The 20,993-nt window shown below is 37.4% G+C and overlaps 1 protein-coding gene across 2 annotated transcripts in view; it reads right to left on the bottom strand.

The window, feature by feature from the left end:
- Positions 1–20,993, bottom strand: part of LOC145286208 (coiled-coil domain-containing protein 174-like) — an 83,725-nt gene that overhangs the window by 33,189 nt on the left and 29,543 nt on the right. Inside the window, exons 1-2 of one of the 2 annotated variants that reach the window (XM_080135011.1) lie at positions 11,833–11,974; positions 1,542–1,646 (exon numbers count right to left, since the gene is read on the bottom strand). In XM_080135011.1, the coding sequence (XP_079991137.1) occupies positions 1,542–1,646; positions 11,833–11,856 (129 nt within the window). In that variant the 5' untranslated portion in view covers positions 11,857–11,974. Of the gene's footprint in view, positions 1–1,541; positions 1,647–11,832; positions 11,975–20,993 lie in introns of those variants that run through there. The other variant, XM_080135010.1, reaches the window with a different exon arrangement.

The following is a 20,993-nucleotide window of genomic DNA, read 5'->3' as shown; positions in this document are numbered from 1 at the left end:
ACCTGACTAGATGAATTTTTGTCCTGGAATCTAATAAGACCAAGAAACAACAATAAAGATATACTATAACAGACTTTACTATTTAATTAATTTGGGAAAATTAATGTTCTTAAGCACTGTCTAACTGATAGGCCCAAATGAGGATGAAACCAGAGTCTTAAACTTCCGGTTTGATGGCTGTCTTGGCTGTTGTAAGCTGTGATGTTGCTTGATTGTAGAAATAATTATATAATCTCTTAAATTCTGAAAATTCTGTTACTAAGTACTTTGTCACATGAGCAAATGCATCACACACAAGAAAGTCTACCAACACAGATCAAGCAAACAGCGACGAAATCCGTCTCAAACAAGGGATGCGGTCATTCAACCAGCTATAACCCAGCTGATGTCTCAAAAGTAAGAATTTTATACTCACTAAGACGATGCCATCTAACACGCTAACCTAGCAAGCAATTAGTAATAGAGTTTTCAGAATGTGAGGGATTATATAATTATTTCCACAATCAAACAACATCGCTGCTCATAAGAGCCAGGACAGGCAACAAACCGGAAGTATAAAATCCAAAGTTGCCCTTATTTAGGCTCATCAGTTAGACATATCCAAACTCAAGATTCAAAATTCGAGTCTCTGCCACATAAGCAAACGCGCCACACACAAGAAAGTCTATTAACTAACACAGGTTAAACAAACTGCAGCAAAATCCGTTTATGGAATGAACCTACTTCGTCTCAAACAATCCAAAAATTCTATCAGTAATTGCTCACTAGATTAGCATGTTGGATGGCATTGTCCTAGCGAGTATAAAATTCCTATTTTTGAGACATCAGCTTGGGTTATAGTTGGTTGAATGACTACATCCCTTGTTCGAGATGAAAGAGGTTCATTCCATAGTTGGATTTCTCCGCGGTTTGCTTGATCTGTGTAAATTAATAGACTTGTTGTTTGACTGTGGAAATATATATATATATATATATATATATATATATATATATATATATAAAATTAAATAATGTCAAATGTATTAAACTGCAAAAACAATATTTTTCAAAAGTACTTAATAGATAAATAGAGCTATTATAAGTGAAATTATATAAACTTCAGAAAAACCTTATGCATATCAATCTACATTTTGACGATTTTAATTGTCTTATCAGAGGTTCAAAAGTTTTGTTGAACTTCTGACAACATTAATGAAACATAGATTAATCCACACAGGGTTTTTCTGATGTTTATAAAATTTCACTGTGCATTTTGTTCATTATAATAAAACAAACATTACAAAATTGATTAAAACATGGAGAAAAAAAAAACATTGAATTTTCAAAGAATAAAAAGAAAATAAGAGAAATTATTAAAACAAAACATTAAAGAAAAAGAACACAAAAAGAAGACAAAAGTGAAACAAAAAAAAAGATAAAAAAGATAAAAGAAAAGAAAGAAAATGTGAAAGAAAAGATAAAAGGAAAAAATAAGAGGGAAAAAGAAAAGAAAGATGAAAAGAAGGAAAAGATCAGAGGGAAAAAGAAAAGAAAAAAATTACCTTTTCAGTTTTTTTGCCTTTGATAAAATTTGTGGACGCATTTAATAATTTCTGCTTTTTGAATTCTTCTTGTTTCCGAAATAATTCTGCTTTCAAGTCAATCAACTGTGAAAATAGAAAAATTTTAAACTGACATCTGTTCTGGAGGTGGAAATGGAGGTGTGATAGGCCCAATGGATACAAATGTAGACTATGGAATAAGCTGTGCTGAGTTCAAATCCTAGCGGATTCAGCATGATGATACTGTTGGATAAGGTATGAACTCACAATGGCACTATCAAATTTTCTTGTCTGGAGCAATTTTGTCTCAGTTATTCTGCATTTTGCATTGTCACTTTTTAAGTCAATTTTATATGCAATATTTTTAATGCTTTCAGAGCTCCCATTTGTACCAAATGTTTTAAATGGTTGATATTCATTTTGTTGCTTTGTAATTTATTGCAAAAATAAAATAAATTTTGCCACATCTGGGGAGGTGCCGGCAGTCAGAGCACTCTTTTCTGCCCTGACAGAGTACAAAAATCTAGTGGCGGAGATCCTCTTTTCCTTGCAATCTCTTTCTCACATATGATGTTGCTAGTCTCTGTATGTGACATAACCATGTTGACACATCGGTTCTTATTGGATCACCGAAGTTAAGCAACGTTGAGGTTGATTAGTACCAGATGGGTGACAATTTGGGAATACCAAGTCAACACATCCCTGCAATAACTACAAAATCCTAACATCATTTTCCCTGACAAAGATATACATATGACTGGGGGCCGCTTGTGAATTTCGTACTCCCATGAAACTTCCTACTTTGGAGGAAAATAGTTCAACTCAACTGGGGTTAGTGTTGCTTAGGTTCAATATTCTTTTTTTACTCTATTGTTATTTTCATCGCAGGTGCTCGACTGAGCTTCAATCTATGTGCCTCCCTGTAAAACATTTACAACCAGAACTCATCTAACTATAACTGTTAATAATTTTCTTTTCTTCCGCTGTGTACCTAACACTAAACAGAATTTCCATGAACAAAGTTTCTTTCCAAGAACTATGAGTGTTTTTAAATATGATTCAATATTTATTTTTTAAAACAGTAACTTTAGCAGCAATAGTAGATACTACACTTTGCTCCAAACCAAAAAGTCAAGAACAGTTTTAAAAAAATATATATATTTTATGTGGACTTTTTTTAAATACAAATTAAATTATTTTTTAAAACATTAACTTTAGTGACAATAAATTAATATTTTCTTTTAGAAATAATCTTTTAAAATATTAAATTTTAATTTAATCTTATGAAACCAGTCACGTGATCAATTTAGATAACAAAAAATTTTAAAGTCAATGAAGCCAAAATTGTAGGAGGTATTAAAAAAATCTAATCTTTGAAAAAAAAATTTTTTATTTGTTTTTTTTTTCTTATCCAAAAATTAAAATACCCATGTACAAATAATATAACTATTAAAATATATAATAATCATCCCTCCTTTGTTCATTAAAAAGTTTTGTTTAAATAGTTTTATTAGAAAGTTTTGTAAATAAAACACAACCCACATTTAAAAAAAAATCTTGCTGACGGTTGTTTCATGTTCATTTACAGCATGCTATGTGCACGTGTGAAGATCAATACCAACTGGTGTCGACCAAAAGTTGTGACTCTTGTCCCCCCCCCTCATTTGCTGGAGTTCTTAAACTCTAAGTGATCCAAACAAACCACAAATCACATTTTGACATTTATCTTTTCTTTTTTTTTTTTTCAAATTTTTTTCTTTGTTTTTTGTTGGGGATAAGGCATCCTACCAGATGCCAGGCATTCACCTACTATTTCAGAAACCCAATTTTTATGATATCCAGGACATGAGAAGGGCTGATGATTCGATTATCAAGTGTGGTTTCTATCCACAGTGAGAAATTAGGAAGGGAGTGGTTTAAGGCAAACTGCTATGACTCAATGCATTTTTTAGTTATCTTGGTATTCCTACTTTTAGTTCCAGCTATTACACTCTTACAATGGTTTCTTGATGCTATAAACTTTTACTTATTTGTAGCTGACTTATGGCAGTTGAATTGGTGGAATGCTTGCTGCCAATGTGCAATAACAGTTGTACAAGTCGACGCGAGTCATTGAGGCCAACTAAAGAATTTCAGTATGGGAACATTTGCTTCTAAACTTGCTTTGACCCATTCTGTTACCTCATTCATGTACTATTCAGCAGGGAAAGAAAAGGTTTTACTCCATAAGGGCGTTTCTGATGAGATCTCTGATGGATTCCAAATCAGCTAGTTCGTAGTATCTCAATTTACGTAATGCTGTTTTAGTTTTTTTAACCATTATCACAGGGGGATCAGCATTCCCAAGTGGGGTATGTGCATCCATCACACAAGCTTAACAAGCAATGTTGTCAAGAATAGGTTGAGAAGTGAGGCTTACTGATCCTCACAATCTGGGAGGCAGGTCAGGAAAGTGGATGTGAAACTATACATGCTGGTACCAGCTTGTGTAGCTCAAGACACCATACCAATCCCTGTGGTGGACACTAAAATCTCCAAGTACATAGATTTGGATGCTTGGATCTAAAAAGAGTGCTGCATTTTTTTTTTTAAACTCTTTTTCACTCTAAACACGGAGTATTGCTACTTGAATGTAAGGGGTTACTATTTGAGATCATGTCTGACACGGGACTGTGAAGAGTTGAGCAGCAAGATGTGTGTTAACATTACATTCAAACTTCTGCAAGTTCTTACACTCAGGGAAACAGGAAATAGGGAGGGAATTTCAAAGTCTAGAAGTATGAGGAAAGAAACTATTAGAGTAGAAGCATCTAGGTCTGGCATTTAGGGACCGCAACAGTGAAGGGATCTAATTTTGTTGCTTGTCGGGTTATTCGAGAGTACGTATGTCAAGGGGGCACAAGTGGTAGGAGTTCATTGGAGTACATTCCATTATACAGATATAGGATACTTTGGTGTTACTAATTTTCTAGCATGATAGAGGGAGCCCATCTTCATTGCAGCAGCTTTGGCAATGTCCTCAATGTATTTGTTCCGATTCATGTTAGTTGTGAATGTTAAGCCTTGGGGTTTAAAAGATGAACTCTCAAGTAAGGTGTTATTTGTCATGGCAATCGATGGTTGAGAAGGTTTTTTTTTTCAGTTATTAAAGGAAAAAAGCTCAATCTTAGTAGCATTAAATGTTACCATCCATTTACAGCCTCATTCTACTAATGACTGAGAGTCATTTTCTTAAGGTGTCTACCATTGCCTTAGATATGTGTGCATTCGTTTTCCCATCGTGTCTATTATAGAATGTGGTGTCATCAGCAAATATATTCATTGTGGACACAATTTTATTAGGGATATCGTTTATGAATATCAGGAATAATAAAGGTTCAAGGATCGATCCCTGAGGCATGCCTACATTAATATCATGTTGTTTAGATGTTTGGCCACTGAGGACAACCTGGATTTTCTCTAGTTTACAAATGCTAACTATTTATCTAGAAATATCATACGATTTTCATAAGAAGCTGTTCATGTCAGACCTCAAAAGAGAGAGTCGAGCAGGGTGTAGTCTTGAGTCAAAGGAGAATGATTGAGGAAATTTTTTTCTTCTAAAAAATATAAACTTATATGAATGAGCATCATATGATTTTTTTGATTCTGTTGTTGGCGTTGGTTTCTCCTGAAACTTTCTAGAATCAGGTATTTACAGTGAAACATGACCATGTGAAGGTTGCCAACATCTAGACTGAAAAATGGGGCTATGGAACCGACATGATTAGGACTTGGCATGCATAGGTCATGTCCAAGTCTGTACTCACTTAACTAATGCCACTTTCCACAATAAATGATAATGTTAACACTTTATCTTAGAAATATTATCAGATGCAACATGTTGTAACGTTGCCAGTAATAATTAACACAAACACATTGTCATAATTAACAAAAAATGTATTAGCAAACATATGTTATAGAAGTACACGTCATGATTCTGGGGCAATAACTACCATGAATCTCTGGCACTTACTTCCTTCCCACTGCAGGAGAGTGTGACACAAGGTCAGATGATAGGAAGAGCCAAACTAGCATTCTTAAAAGAGGAGGACTCTTATTCCACCTGAAAAAAGAGAGGGAAGACTCGGAAAAATAGACCTCCTAGGACTACCCAGCCTGCCAGATAAAAGGCCACTGAAATGATCCAGTTTCTGCTGGACTGATTGTCAAGATCAATGACATGTAGCAGTGATCAGAGTGAGTGACCAAATGAACGGTACTGTTATTTGCTTCCTTCCCACCACAGAAAGATGTGATAGAAGGTCGGAAGAATCAAACCAGCACCTTTAAAGTAGGAGCACTCTAGCCTTTTAAAAACTGCCTAAGCAGCCTTGTTGGCATTCTGCGGTTGAAGCACTTCAAGCTGCAAGCAATAAATTTATTCTACCTGAATGACAGGAGGCAAGGCCTGGGTGGGTAGATCTCTTAGGACTACCCAGAATGAATGCCTCAGCCTGCCTGATAAAAGGCCACTAAAATGATACAGTTTCTGCCGGATTGATTGTCAAGATCAGAATCTTGAGTGGCACATATCAGAGATCGGAGCAAGTGGTCAAATGAATAGTGTGAATTGCTAGCAACGACATGTTAGACTATATTTATTGTCTTTTGGTAATTCCATTATTCTTGAGATAGTTATATCAGCTTACCGTATAATACAAAAATAAATTATATTTTGTGCTACATCCAAAGTCTAAAAATTATCATTTTCTTCTGAAAAGAGAAAAAATCAAAGTTTGACATATAAAATAAAACAATTAGAATAATGTTACTTTCAAAATATTTGTAAATTTTGTTTTGTTTGTTTTGTTACATCAAAATTGGAGATTTCATTTCATTTTTGTTTTTAAATTTCAGAGTTTAAATCAAAATACCAGTCAGTGAAGCTGCTAACAGGAAAATAAAATTTAAAAAAAAAAAAATCAATATTTACTTATTGTTTTTGAATATGGAGGCTGATCAAAAAAGAAGGTAAGGAAAAAAATTTTTTAAAATTAGGAAAAATATTAATTTTAGATTCTGATTTTGAGACTGTTTGCTGCATTTTGTCACTGTTAATTGATTGATGGTTAACTCCATATTATTGATGGTTAATTAATTCCACATTATTGATTATAAATTGATTGATGGTTAATTAATTCCACATTATCGATTGTAAATTTATTGATGGTTAATTAATTCCACATTATCAATTGTAAATTGATTGATGGTTAATTAACTCCACATTATCGATTGTAAATTGATTGATGGTTAATTAACTCCACATTATCGATTGTAAATTGATTGATGGTTAATTAACTCCACATTATCGATTGTAAATTGATTGATGGTTAATTCCACATTATTGATGTTAAGTAACTCCACATTATTGATTGTTAATTGCTTGATGATTAATTAACTCCACATTACTGATTGTTAATTGATTGATGGGCCGGCAACACTTTCATCAAATTGGCTTTATAATCAAGAAAAACCTCCTGCCTGAGCTCACAGGGTCACCAGTAGGTGTCAGTGAATGACTCATGATTCTTTGCATCCCACTTGTAAAATGCAGATATGTCATGTTAGTCTATGCACTAACTCTGCCATCGAATGATGAAGAGAAGGATCGCTTTTACAAGGCATTTGATGATATCCTCGGTTACATCCCGAGGAGTGACAAAATCATGCTGCTTGGTGATTTTAATGCATAGGTTGGGAAGAATTTGCAAAACTGGAATGGCGTGAATGGAATGGCACCTATGGAATTGGGAAGGTCAACCCCAACGGCATGAGACTTCTTAGTCTGTGTGCAGAGTACGATCTTATCACAAACAACATTTTCCAACAAAAGAATACATATAAGGCATCCTGGATGTATCCCAGGTCCAAACATTGGCACCTGATCGACTACACAATCGTGAAGAGAACGAACTTGAAATACATGCTCATTACAAGAGCTAGGAGTGGCGCCGACTGCTAGACCAACCCCGGCACAATTCTGACAAAAATCAGGATGCATATCCGGTCCCTAGCACATCATGGTGGTCCAAGGAGGAAAACATTCAACTGTGCTGAATTTTCCAGTAGCAACACTCGTGACAACTTTCGTCAATTCTTAGCTGAGAAGCTGGAAGATATAGACCAGCTGAGGAGTAGAACTCTGTCCACCATCCTCTTTGATACTGCAGTTCAAGCCATCGGTTTCAAAACCAAAAAACATCAGTACTGCTTTGACCAGAATGCCTGTGAGATCTCTACCCTTCTGGACAGAATGCACAAAGCACACAGAGCCATCCTGAACAACCCACAATCTCAACTCCATAAAAGGCTATGGCAAGCCCTTCATTCCGAGATCCAAACAACTCTCAGAACACTGCAAGATGAGTGATGATTTTCAAAAGCCAATGAGATCCAGATTCATGCTGATATGCATAGTTTCTATGATGCCGTGAAAGCCATCTACAGCTCTAAAAACTGCTCACTGGCGCGTGCTAGATCTTCTGACAGAGAATCTATAATCAAGAATCAGACTATGATAGTGGAGCAATGGGCTGAGCATTTCAACATCCTGCTCAACCAACCTACTCCACTGAACCAAACTGTCTTTGCTGAGCTCCCTGACCACCCAGCCATGCCAGATCTCGACCTCTCCCAACCTTTGAAGAAATCCTGCACACTGTCAAGATCCCGAGAAACAACAAATCTCCTTGACTTGACAACATCCAAGCTGAGCTCCTCAAGGAAGGAGGTTGCTTTTGTACACGGACACTGCCTCACTACATTCCAGAGGCGTAGAAATGAGTGTGTCCTGCAGCAGCGGAAGGATAGCAACATTGTAGCCATCTACAAAAGCACAGAAGACAAATTCATTTGTTCCAATAATGGGGATATCTTTTTGTTGGCTGCTGCTGGGAAGGTCCTTGCTAAGGCTATGTTCTGTAGACTTGTCTACATAATATTGGAACAGGTCACCCCAGACGTGCAGTTTGGTTTTCAAGAGGGCAGAAAAACAGTTGACATTATCTTTGTGACATGTCACCTCCATGAGAAATGCAGGGAGCAGCATAGAGACTTCGTCATTGCCTTTGGTGACCTCTCAAAGGCATCTGACACAGTAAACAGGAACTTACAGTGGCAGGTCCTAAAGAGATTTGGGTGCTCACACAAGTTTCTCAACATCCTTGCACAGTTTCATTCAGCGATGATGACCCAAGTTGTAGTTCAAAGACACAGCTCAGAATCCTTTGATGTGGAAACTGGAGTAAGGCTAGGCTGTGTGCTGGCTTCAGTCCTCTTCAATATTTTTCTTGTTGGTATTACAACACTGCTACATAAGAGGATGGAGAAGCAGACTGGAGTTGCCATGAACTTCATGCTTGATGGTAATCTATTTAACATCAGGAGGCTGAAGACAATGACCAAGCTGACCTTAGAAACCATCATTGAGCTGCAATATGCCAATGATTATGTCCTAATTGCCCATATACCAGAGGCCTTGCAAAACATCCTTTCAGCAGCTGTAACTGCATACACTAGAATGGGACTGACGATCAACACCCAGAAGTACTCTGTTCATACAGTGCTGACTTCCCATCAAACCCAATAACTCTTACAGCAACAGGGCAAAGCCTGTACATGTTGCCCACACTCAAATATCTGGGGAGCATAATGTCTAACTTCTGCTCATTGGATGACAAGATCCAGAATCGCCTCAAGTAAGCATCAGCATCCTTTGGTCAGCTAAGGAGGAGAGTTTTTCAGAATAGCAATCTCAGACTCCACACCAAAATGCTAGTGTACAGAGCAGTGTGCATCACCACACCTCTGTATGGATGCGAGTCTTGGATGACCTAAAGCCAACATATGAGAAGTCTGGAAACCTTCCACAGAAGATGTTTCCAGAAGGTCCTTGGCATCACATGGAGTAACAGAGTGCCACAAACAGAAGTGTTGGGGAGGGTGGGGAGCTGCAGTATGGAGTGCATCATGATCCAATGCTAACTCAGATTACTAGAGCACATCATTCGAATGCCCAGATACAGACTACTATGTAGAAACCTTTGTGTTCAATTACTCCAAGGTCAATGCAGTGCTGGAGAGCAGAGGAAGCAGTTCAAAGACACATCAAGTGATCTCTGAAGAGATGTTGAATATATTCCTCTTCACTAGAGGAATTTACTTCCTACCAGGATCTCTGGTACTTCTTCTGTTCACAGGAGGGGGGGGCTGTATTGAGGAGCAACAAATAAAGGACCATACAGCGAAGTGTGCAAAAAGGCATGCTTGCCATCCCTGCTCCACCAGGCATCTCCTTCACTTGTTTAATCTGTACTTGCGGCAGACTCATAGGAAAATCATCATTATCGGATAATGATGGACAACCAAGAAGAGTGAGACAAGAAATTGCTTTTGCAATATCTTTGGCTCATGAAAACTCGGCAATCTCTCATAATGGCATTTTCATCAGTCTGCTAAGCTTTAATTTGAAATAGAATTTTTGTTAGTCAACCATGCTTTAGGAGAGTAGAAAGCAGACTCTGGGTTTACTTTCGGCAGTCTCATAACTCTCACTTCCATATTTTGTCCTTTATTCTTCACATTTCATGAGCAATGATTCTGACAAAGGGGGAAGAATTTATGTTTTCTGACTCAGAATCTAACCATCTCAAACTTATTGTTAGCTGTTTTTTGAGGTTTGTAATAATTGGTTTTGATTTTTGGCAAAAACAATATATATATATATATATATATATATATATATATATATATATATATATATATACAAAAGAACTGTTAAGAAATATATTAATGATTGCTCAAAAGAAAGGGAAATCTGTGTGCACTTACCTTGCTTACTAACAACCAAAAAATAGAGATATTGCTGCCTTATCAGCAGTTTTAAAGCTTTTTTTTTTCCCAATCATATGATGGTTAATCACATGACCCTTTAATTATAAAGAGGAGGTATTCCCACTCCTTTTTTCGGTACTCATGTAGAGAGTAATCCGTGCTGAAATAATAATGTTATAATTTAAAAAAGACATTCTTAACATGGGGAGGGGGGGTGTTTTGTACCTATTCTGTACTTTAACCTTACAATTGAATAAAAACAACATATAAAATTTTAATTAAACATGGAAATACGATTTAAAAAATAGCGCGGATCACTCTCTGCATTAGCACCAGTTTTTCTTGGATACCGGTTGTATTCTCCAACATTGGGAAGTTACGACTTCTTGCCTAGCGAGACACGTTAGCAGACTGCCACGTTGCGGAAGGGGCAATTCTTCCCACCTAAGGTAGGTGCACATTGCTTCCTTTCTCAAATGAGTAGTCATCAATTCTTTTGTTTGACAAAATTAATTCCCCCCCCCCAGAACTGGTTTAAAATTTACGGTCAATGTGCGCGAGAGTACTAACTAAAAACTTACTTTTAAAATATGATTTTTAGTGGTATTCGGCTGTTTTGAACGAAAATTATCGCCAACAAGTAGTGTTCATGATATTAAAACCTGTCTTGTCTAATGTATTTCATATTGTTTGCACTGATGATGGCCATGTATGATTTCGCGCGTGCGCAGGCAAAAATTGAATGCGCGCACGCGAAAAAATAAACACGGCCATTAGTGAAAACACGGAATACATTGGATAATAAAGGTCTTGATATCTTGAAAATAATTTGTCCGCGACAACTTTAAATGCAATATTCGTTCAGAACATATTCGAATACCTGCGAAAATCAACTTTTAAATGAACTCTTCCGTTGAAATTCTCTAGCGCACATTGACCAAGTTTACGAAAGTTAGCGGAAGTCGCACTTCTCGGTTGTTCTGCACGACTACCAAAATATATTTTTTAAAACCATTTATTTTAATAATAAATGTATAAACTTAAATATGACTTAATACAATTACGAGTTTCACTGTAAAAAATTTTGATGTTTAGTGCTTACGAAAAAAATATTTTAAACATTGAAAATTATTCCTTGTTTCAGGAAAAAAATTGCCTTTAATTAAAATAAAATAAAAATAATATACTACTAATAATAATGAAAATATAAGTTATTCTTTGAAAACAATTATAAAAACAAAAAAATCAATTTAAATAAATGTTAAGTCAATCATTCGTTTCAAGGTAGATTTCTAGTGTTTACGAAAACAAAATGAATGCAAAAAAGATTTTTGTTAAAGACTTCGATTTTCTAACAAAATAAACAAACTACTGACAACAGCGAGATTCCTTATTGTTAGTAAATGTTTTTTCTTACCGAAGCTGAACTTATTCCAGACATTATTGTATAATTTATTTTGGGTTAAATGTTTTCATAAGCCAATATTATCATTATAGAGTTAGCGTTAAATCAAACGGTGTTCACGTAAATCTGTCCCTCTTTAATAAAGAGTTATTTGAAACTATACATTTGTGTTTTAGCACGGCCACCGAGAGTAAAAAGAAGGCCTGTTAACTGAAAAATGTCTGCAAGCAATGTACGTAAGATTTGTCCGACTGTCAGTACTATATGTGTGCCATTTGAAAAAGAGCAATAAAACATTGTTAAAAAGAAAAAGGAACACAGTTCGATGTATACTGAAACTGAACTTTATTCAATATAAAATATAAATATTATCTATGTAAAATTAAGTAATTTTAAAGCAATATACAATTTAATACTTGTTTGAACATGTTTTCCCACACATATACACACCCACATGTACGCACGCACATACGCACAGACACGTACATATACTCACGTTCACGTATATGCACTCACATTCACGCACGCACACACATACACACACACGTTAATGTACACACATATACGCACACATACGCGCACAAGTACACACACACATGCGAAACGTCACTTCCTTTAAAGTGAAAGCCAGACATGCGCGGTCAGAACACTGACCCCAGTATAAAAGTCAACAAAACCTATCAACTTCCCTTTTTTTGCGTCTGGACCAGCGTTCGACCTGTTTAGTCGACGAACTGACCGCATGTTCTAACGTCACTTTCCCTGCTACTGTAATGTGGGGCAAGCGCAAGCACACTTTATAAGCTTTCTCTCTCCATGAACTGGATTGACTTTCTCACTCTATCTCCCTTTCGCTTTGGCCCATCAACACAGACATGTGCGCGACGTCCTACAGTCTATAGACTGGCTTACCACTTTGCGTTTCTCTATTCCTTCCACACGCGTAGTCGTCAACGGCTGAATGAACACGTGTACACCCCAGACTTTCATTTCTCAACAGAAAATAAACGACATGTTTATTTTATTCCAGCATTTGAGTTCCTTGTTTTCTTCATTCAATTCGTTTCATTATTTTTTCTTGTAGCGAGTTAGGGTATTTTATATCCTGGTCCGCAACATACTGATAAAACTGAATTATGAATTTAGGAAACAAACAATTAAAGAAACATTAAACACAAATATTTTTTAGCCTTCAGAACAAGATCACAGTGTAGTATCTGTTTCAATGCTACACTTTACCTTTTCTGTCCTCGATCGGTGGAGGAGAAATCTTTCATGACTGAGATTATTTTTGTTCCTATACAGAGTGCCCCTTATTGGAGAGGCTGGATTTTGCCCACAAGATTATATGTTGAAATATTTAAATAACTATCACTTTAAATACAGAAATTATATTTAAAGTTTTGGTTTTCTGTTCTTCTGTGTCCATTTTTTCCCCACGTTTTTCATCAAAATGTGTAGCGTATTAGTTGTCTTACAGGCCATCATCAGTGATCGCTCACTGGCAGTAACCTGTGGTGTTCCCTGGAGACCAAGTGACAACAAGTCTCCCTAGATTTCCAGTGTTCTCCACCACTTGACCACTTGTGCAGATAATTGCATGTTATCGCAACAGCCGTTGTCACTGATTTCTCGTTGGCATCGGCCATTGGTGTTTCCTGGGGTTTGGGTGACAAAATGCCTCCCCAAGGTACCAGATTTGAATTGCATACTTCCAGTATAGATTTGGTTAGTATTCTCCCACCTCGGTCTTTCCATCCTCCCTGACCCTTCACAACTAGTTGGTGTGGCGCCAGTCGATGTCATCTACACCAGTTTTTTATTATTATTACTATTATTATTATGATAATAATAAGGGTGCTGGTGCAGTGTATGCATGTGTATTTTAAATAGTATTTCCAAGTTAAATTAAATTTTGGGTTTGTTGTCAAAAAACAAATATATAACAAATAAATGTTATCAAAGGCAAGGTAAGTTACTTTTCTACCTAATTGGATATGTTTTTAGGGGTTTGTATTACTATAAATAGATTCGAACAGTGGTCAAAAATCAAATATATACCAAATAAATGTTATCAAATGCAAGGTAAGTTACTCTTCTACCTATCTAGAAAGGTTTTTAGTGGTTTTACTTACTTTAAAACGTGTAATCGCTTTCAAAATCATACAATGTTTATCGATATATTTTAAAAAGAAAAATGTCGGCATACTCGCTATTGAACTCAGTAAGTTTGGGAAAATGAGTTCAAACAAACAAATTATACAAAATACAGTTGGAAACCCACCGAATATATGTCCGCCTATGTCACGGTAACATATATTGAACAAGTTTCCAACAGTATTTTGTATAATTTTTTGTTTAAACTCGTTTTCCCAAACTTACCGTGTGCAACAGCAAGCATGCTGCCATTTGCATTTTTCAAATACATTAGTAAACACTTTGTTTTTTGAGCCAAATAAACACTTTACATAAAATAAAAACACTAAAAATTTATCCAGTTTGCATTCTTCGTAAACCGGGATCCACCCAAAATCATTTTCCAGTGGCCCTTACCCAATCAGGTCCTAATTCCATTATTAAAAAGCCAGCAAATTTGACTTCCTCGCCTGCAAATTGAAACTTATCAGGATTGAAGACAATTCCATAGTTTTATCCCAAAGAAGGGTATCATCAATGCAACGAATCCTTTGGAGCATGTCTACCATAATGTTGTCGAACCAGCAAGTGTACCTGTCACCAGAGGTGTGGAAACCTTGGGGTACCCTTAGATATCAATAATGGTCCACTCTGTTATGAATGTGGTTGCATCTCAGGCAGTAAGAAAATAATCCGATAAAAATAAATCCTGTAGAAATGAATCCTGTTTGTAGCGCCATGTAAAGTGGACTTAAAAGTCTACAGAGTCTGAGACTAGCACTGAATTTATAACACCACATGACGATTGGTGTTCCACTTTTTCCCAACCCATCACATTAATGATGCAAACCAATGCATCCATCTTTCCTTCTGGTGATTTCATATCCTTTCGCCATACATACATATCCTCATAGGTATATCCGATCGAAATTCAAACATCAGCTAAATCTGACATGTTTTTTTTCTGAGTATTTTCTACATACATGGTATTTTTCACACCACACTGTCTTTGCAGAATTACTTCATTTACAAATCTACAACGGTGTGGTAAATAATGGGCAATCAACAATTCTCCCGCTAACCAACAATCACAAGATTGTTTGCTTAGCAACCGAGAAGGTTAACATGCTTGCCAGTCAGTTTGCCTCGAACTCCACACTGGACCCTTCTAACAACCCCCTCCCTGACTTTCCTTTGCGGACAGACACCACACTAGATGATCTGAAAATCACACCTACCCAGCCCGTGCTTCTGATCTGGCGACATGCGAGTTGTGGACCAGAGCATTGTCCTGCAGGAGGAGGGTACCTTTGCTGATCTTGCCCCACCTCTTGATTTCGATAGCTTCCCTTAATTTCCTCAAAAGTGAAGCATAATAGGCTACTGTAATTGTGGTACCTTTTGCCAGGAAATGTCATCACTACTCCGTCCTGGTCCCAGAAGATTGTGAGCATGACCTTGCCAGCGGAGGGCTGCACCCTTGCCTTCTTTGGAGGTGTGAGTCCAACTGCTTCCACTGCATTGACTGGGCTTTGGTAACTGGATCATAGTAATGGACCCAGGTTTCATCCTGTGTAATCAATCTTTTGAAAAACTTTGACTCATCTTCTTGGCACATCTCCAAATTCATCCTCGAGCACTCAATGCGTTCTCGCTTCTGGAATGGTGTGAGCAACCTGGGAATCCATCTGGCAGACACCTTATGCATATGCAAATGGTTATGAATGATAGTTTCCACAGACCCTGTACTAATCTTGACATCTTGGGCTATTTGGCGAATAGTAATGCGTCGATCTTCCAAAATGGCAGCCTCAACTTGACGGACAAATGCCTCATCAATGGCATGAACTGTCATCTAAGCTTTAGCCTCTGTCCCATCGACGCAATGTAGCATCCCTCTACCTGTTCTAGAAGTACTTTAACGGTGAATGTTCTGACAAACTGCAAGCACTTGTATCCCCTTTACGTAAATACCCTTGACAAACCCGACAAGCAGTTAAATCCCACCCCTTCACAGTAGAGATCCCTAGATGTAAGAGAGCCTTCTACTCCAGTAGTTTCTTCCCCAGAACCGCTAGACTTTGGAACTCCCTGCCAGGTTCCTGTTTCCCCAACTGTACTGACATGCAGAAGTTCAAGTGTTACGTGAACCGACATCTTGCTGCCCAACTCCCCACCTAGTGCCCCTGTAGCCTGTGTCCCTAATAGTAGCCCCCTACATAACAAAGTGGCAATGTGCCTTGTTTGGGGTGAAAATGTAATAAAAAAAAAAAAAATTTTTTAAAAGGGGTTGGGGGCGACTAGGTCTGGGAGCTGTTTCCACAGACTTCCGGCCATGTTTGAATTCACGATGCCAGCGTTTTACAAGGTCATATGATGGGACATTATCACCATAAGTTTCTTTCATTTCATCAAAAGTCTCCTGTGGTGTGTGTCCTTTCAAATACAAAAACCGGATCACTGCTCGACATTCAACAGGCTCCATTTCACACCTGACTCAGTTCAAACACCTGTAAAACAGAAACCACAATTATTTCAAAGCTGTAATTTGCCACATAACCCGCAGAGATATAAATCATTGCACATGCAAAATTTCAGCTAGATCAGACAACTGGAAGTGGGTCAGGGTCATTACTTATTGCACGCCTCTCGTAACCAAGCTCTAGTCCATCACCTTACAGATGCTCAACTTCTGACTGACCAACAATATGTATTTAGGCAAGCCCATTCCACAGTAGACATCCTAACTGTAATCTGTGAACGTATATACCATTCACTGGACAAAGCAGGGGAGAGTAGAGTGGTAGTTCTAGATATATCTAAGGCTTTTGACAGGGTATAGCATGAGGGTCTCCTCAGGAAAATCAGATCATACGGTATCACTGGAAGAATACTTAACATAATTAAATCCTTCTTAGATAAGAGAAAAATCCAGGTTGTCCTCGACGGTCGTACATTTAAACAATATGATATAAATGCGGGAATGCCTTAAGGGTCTATCCTTGGACCTCTATTATTCCTAATATTCATAAATGACCTCCCTGACAAAATTGCCTTTGAGATGGGTATATATGCTGATGACACCATATTCTATTACAGGAACGACAGAAAAACAAATGAACACATATTTAAAGAAATGGCAGAAACACTAGAGGATGACCTCCAATCTGTAGTGGAATGTGGACAAAAATGGATGGTCACACTCATTGCTGCTAAGATTAAACTTGTTTCCTTCAATAATTACAAGAAACCTTCTCTACCACCAATAGAAATGGCCAGTGACTCTTTATCTGAAAGTACATCTTTTAAACTGCTTGGCCTAACGTTCACAGGAAACATGAGTTGGAACAATTTCATTGAAAGCATTGCCAGGACCGCTGCAAAGAAGGTAGGCTCTTGCTACTGTGCTAGAAATCTACCAACACCCGAATGTATCCTGTACCTTTACAAGGCCACCATTCGCCCATGTATGGAGTATTGCTGTCATATTTGGGCTGGTGCATCTGCTACTAGTTTCTCGCTCCTAGACAAGGTTCGAAAGAGAGTCGCCAATCTGATAGGTCCCGAACTGTCACCTAAGCTTCAGCCTCTGTCCCTTCGATGAAATGTTGCATCCCTCTGCCTGTTCTACAAGTATTTTAATGGTGAATGCTCTGACGAACTGCAAGCACTTGTGACCCCACGGCGTAAACACCCTCGACAAACCCGACAGGCAGCTAAATCCCACCTCCACACAGAGATCCCTAAATGTAAAAGAGCTTTCTACTCCAGTAGTTTCTTCCCCAGAACCGCTAGACTTTGGAATTTCATTCCAGGATCCTGCTTCCCCAACTGTACTGACATGCAGAAGTTCAAGTGTAATGTGAACCGACATGTTGCTGCCCAACTCCCTACATAGTACCCCAGTAGCTGTTGCCCCTGATAGTAGCCCCGTACACCAAAGTGGCAATGTGCCTTGTTTGGGGTGAAAATGTAATAAAAAAAAAACATTTTTTTAATTCCTTTTTTTTTACTTTTGGGAAGGGGGGTTGCACAATTAGAAAGATAGAGAGAGAGAGATACTGCGACCGAGATGTGGGTAGGGTCATACATCTGGATTACTTCCATTAAGATTTAGGTTGTGGGCATTCAGAGAAAGGGGGATTTGGCTGCCTGTCTGGTAGCTATAAAAATAAAAGGAGATTGACTGCTTGCCTGGTTTTCTGGCATTATCACCCAGTCAGGATTTTACGTCATTGTATGCAAATAATACAAAGGAGAAGGCAAATGTTATGTCTGCTATTTAGAGTGTGGGGGTCGTCAGGCCTTTTTAGGAACTAACTTCCTCCACAAATAAATAAAAATAAAAAGAAGAAGACTTACATGCAAAACAAACGGAGGTTTATTCACAGAAACCAACCATTAACAAATAAAATATAATTCTCTTTATAATGAGTTCAGAAGTCCTTTTTAAGTGTTCGTATAAAAAAAAGGAGAATGTCTTTTTTTGTTGAACTGTTCATATGTTAAAACATGTTAAGAGAGGCAATAGGTAATGTTCGCCTGTGAAATTGTATGAAGCGCGCAGAACAGTGAAAATGGAAGAGTGATAGTAACACGCGTGGAACGTCCGAATGAGAATGCAGTTGAGAGAGAGATTTGATGTTTGTGTGTGCTTAAATACTATTTGGACCGGCTCCCAGCGAGCTTAAGAAGAAAAGTTTAGAAAAATGTCCTTGGAGAAATCCCATTGGACGGAAACATCACGTGGGGTGCTCTGTACTACGCCCGCTCGTTTTGAGTCGATTTAATATATAAGGCCACGCCGGAATTTGCGTGGGAGTTATTTTTTATTTTTCACGCGCCAACATAATCATAATCATACTGCGCGCCTAAATTGTATTTATTTTTATAACAATTTTTAATCTGAATCTTAACCGTGTCAACTGGCACAAGAGTATAAATAGAATCTTCTTGGTGGAGTGAGGAGCTCTTTAATGGAGAGAAGGAAGAGGCAGCACACATGATGTTTGTGGTGATGGGTTTATCATTTGGAGGAGGATAATCAAGTTATGGTATTTTAAAAAAAATATTTACACAAGTAATCTCAGCTTTTTAAGATTCGTTTTAATATGATGTCAGAAAAAAACTGGTGTAGAATCTATCTAAGAGAGAGAAGAGATGAAGAGTTCCATTAGTAATTGCAGATACCAAAGTAAACCTGCTTAGTTAGTCATCAGGTATTACAAATTTAATGAACTATCTCCATTTAATCTTCATGACCCATTCTTGTGCTGGGTTTGATAGTTTGGGTTCAAAAATTGTCAATCTCTCACTCAGCTAAGAGACATGTAATAGATATAGGTGCAACACTCGTTTTTGCTGAGGAAGGGAGTCCCGTTGAAAGTGTAGCAGCCTAACATAAACAGCTGTCCAGCATGCTGGCAGTGAATATGTTTAGTGAACTTTGCAACTTGCTACTTAATTTCTATGACCCATTTTCATGTTGGCTGAAGTAGTTTTGAGGATATATAAGAAGGCTGTTGCAGTCCTTGTGTTAATTTCAACATTCAGCATGAGAAATGGTACATAAGTGTTATCTTCTTGATCTGGTAAGTTCGCCGAAAGCTGAACGAGGGAAAAAGTAATTCAATGATTTTAAGTATGGAAGCTATTGTTCTACAGTTCATTGCTGAGTTCTACTCAAAAACAGAAAATGAATCTGTTCTTATATAGTACTAAGGGGCAAATAACTCACCGGTACTTCCTGCATCATGAGCAGATAACTCCCATAATCGTTCTGATGCTTGGCACTGTCCATCACAACATAACACAGATACGATGCTGTGATTATAGTCAAAGGCCACCACATAACAGTAAAAGATGCTTTTTCAAACCCTCGGATGAAGCCCCATTTAAGTAGTTAAGGTGTTGCACTGCTGTGGTCATAAACATTGACATTTTGTTCCATCTGATGATACATGCTATCGGATTACTATCAACTAAAAACTGAGCTGAGGACAAAGTGTAATAATTAATAGATTTATTCAACCACCCACAAATCAAAATGGTAAGGTAAGAACAGGTTGCATGATTAAAGTCTGTGATGCAAGACGCATTTTGTTTACTTCTCAAATTGTCATGGCTGATCTGCTTTTTTCTCCCTTCTTTGGTTCAAGGGAAATAATTTTATTATTTTGGGGGATTTGTACCTAACATGTTTCTTTCTTCTTGCGGTGAGCAGCCCCTATAAAATGGTTGGGTCACATATAACCAATCAGGTTCCAGGTCATACTAATTTCAATCAAACTATTGAAGGACTACTTCCAGACTCTTTGGGATTTGTAGGTTAGACAGAGAGCTTCCAGCATTAATGAAGAATGATACCCACTTTCTTACCTCTGTCCATTGAACAGTCAAGTAAGACTCTTCTCCACTGAAAGATATACAGCTCAAAGAAAAACTGCGACAAAATTTCTTACTTTATTAATTTCTTCACTATGACACTTTTAAAAAATTTTCAGCAACCTACACCGTTAGTAAGGTAAATAAAATATTGTAATGTAGTTGTTACATGTCCACCCTCAGGATCCACACATTATACGCAGACAGTCGCAAGGAAACAAAGATAAGGAAAGAATTCAACTCATTGTTTGTTTCAGTGGAAGAACAGACATTTATTCACAGGTACTTTCCAGAATAACATCTTTCTCTCTTGTTTAAAAGTCTTCTCAGAACTCCAATATGCTTAGTAAGACTGCCATGTTGAACATGTGGTACTCTGCCTTTGTCCGACCACATTTAGGACACATCTTTTCCTGTTGCTCTCAGCTCATGGGTGTGTGTAACTTGTCCACCTCTGTAGTTACAAGGTTTAGAGGTGTGCATGTCAATACGTTTATAGTGTGAATAATATGTTTAAGTAAATAATACATGTGAGTATTTGGCAGCATGGTATTGTGTATGGGTGTTGGTTTACCTTATTCAGGTTAGTGCATGCACAGCTGTGAGTAGCAATTCATTTCTGTTCATCTGACTCTCACCAGTGTGTAAGAATG

The sequence above is a fragment of the Euprymna scolopes genome, chromosome 10 (assembly GCF_053919585.1).
Source record: "Euprymna scolopes isolate OS-2025 chromosome 10, ASM5391958v1, whole genome shotgun sequence".
NCBI lineage: Eukaryota > Metazoa > Mollusca > Cephalopoda > Sepiida > Sepiolidae > Euprymna > Euprymna scolopes.
This window is presented reverse-complemented; position numbering and strand designations above follow the sequence as displayed.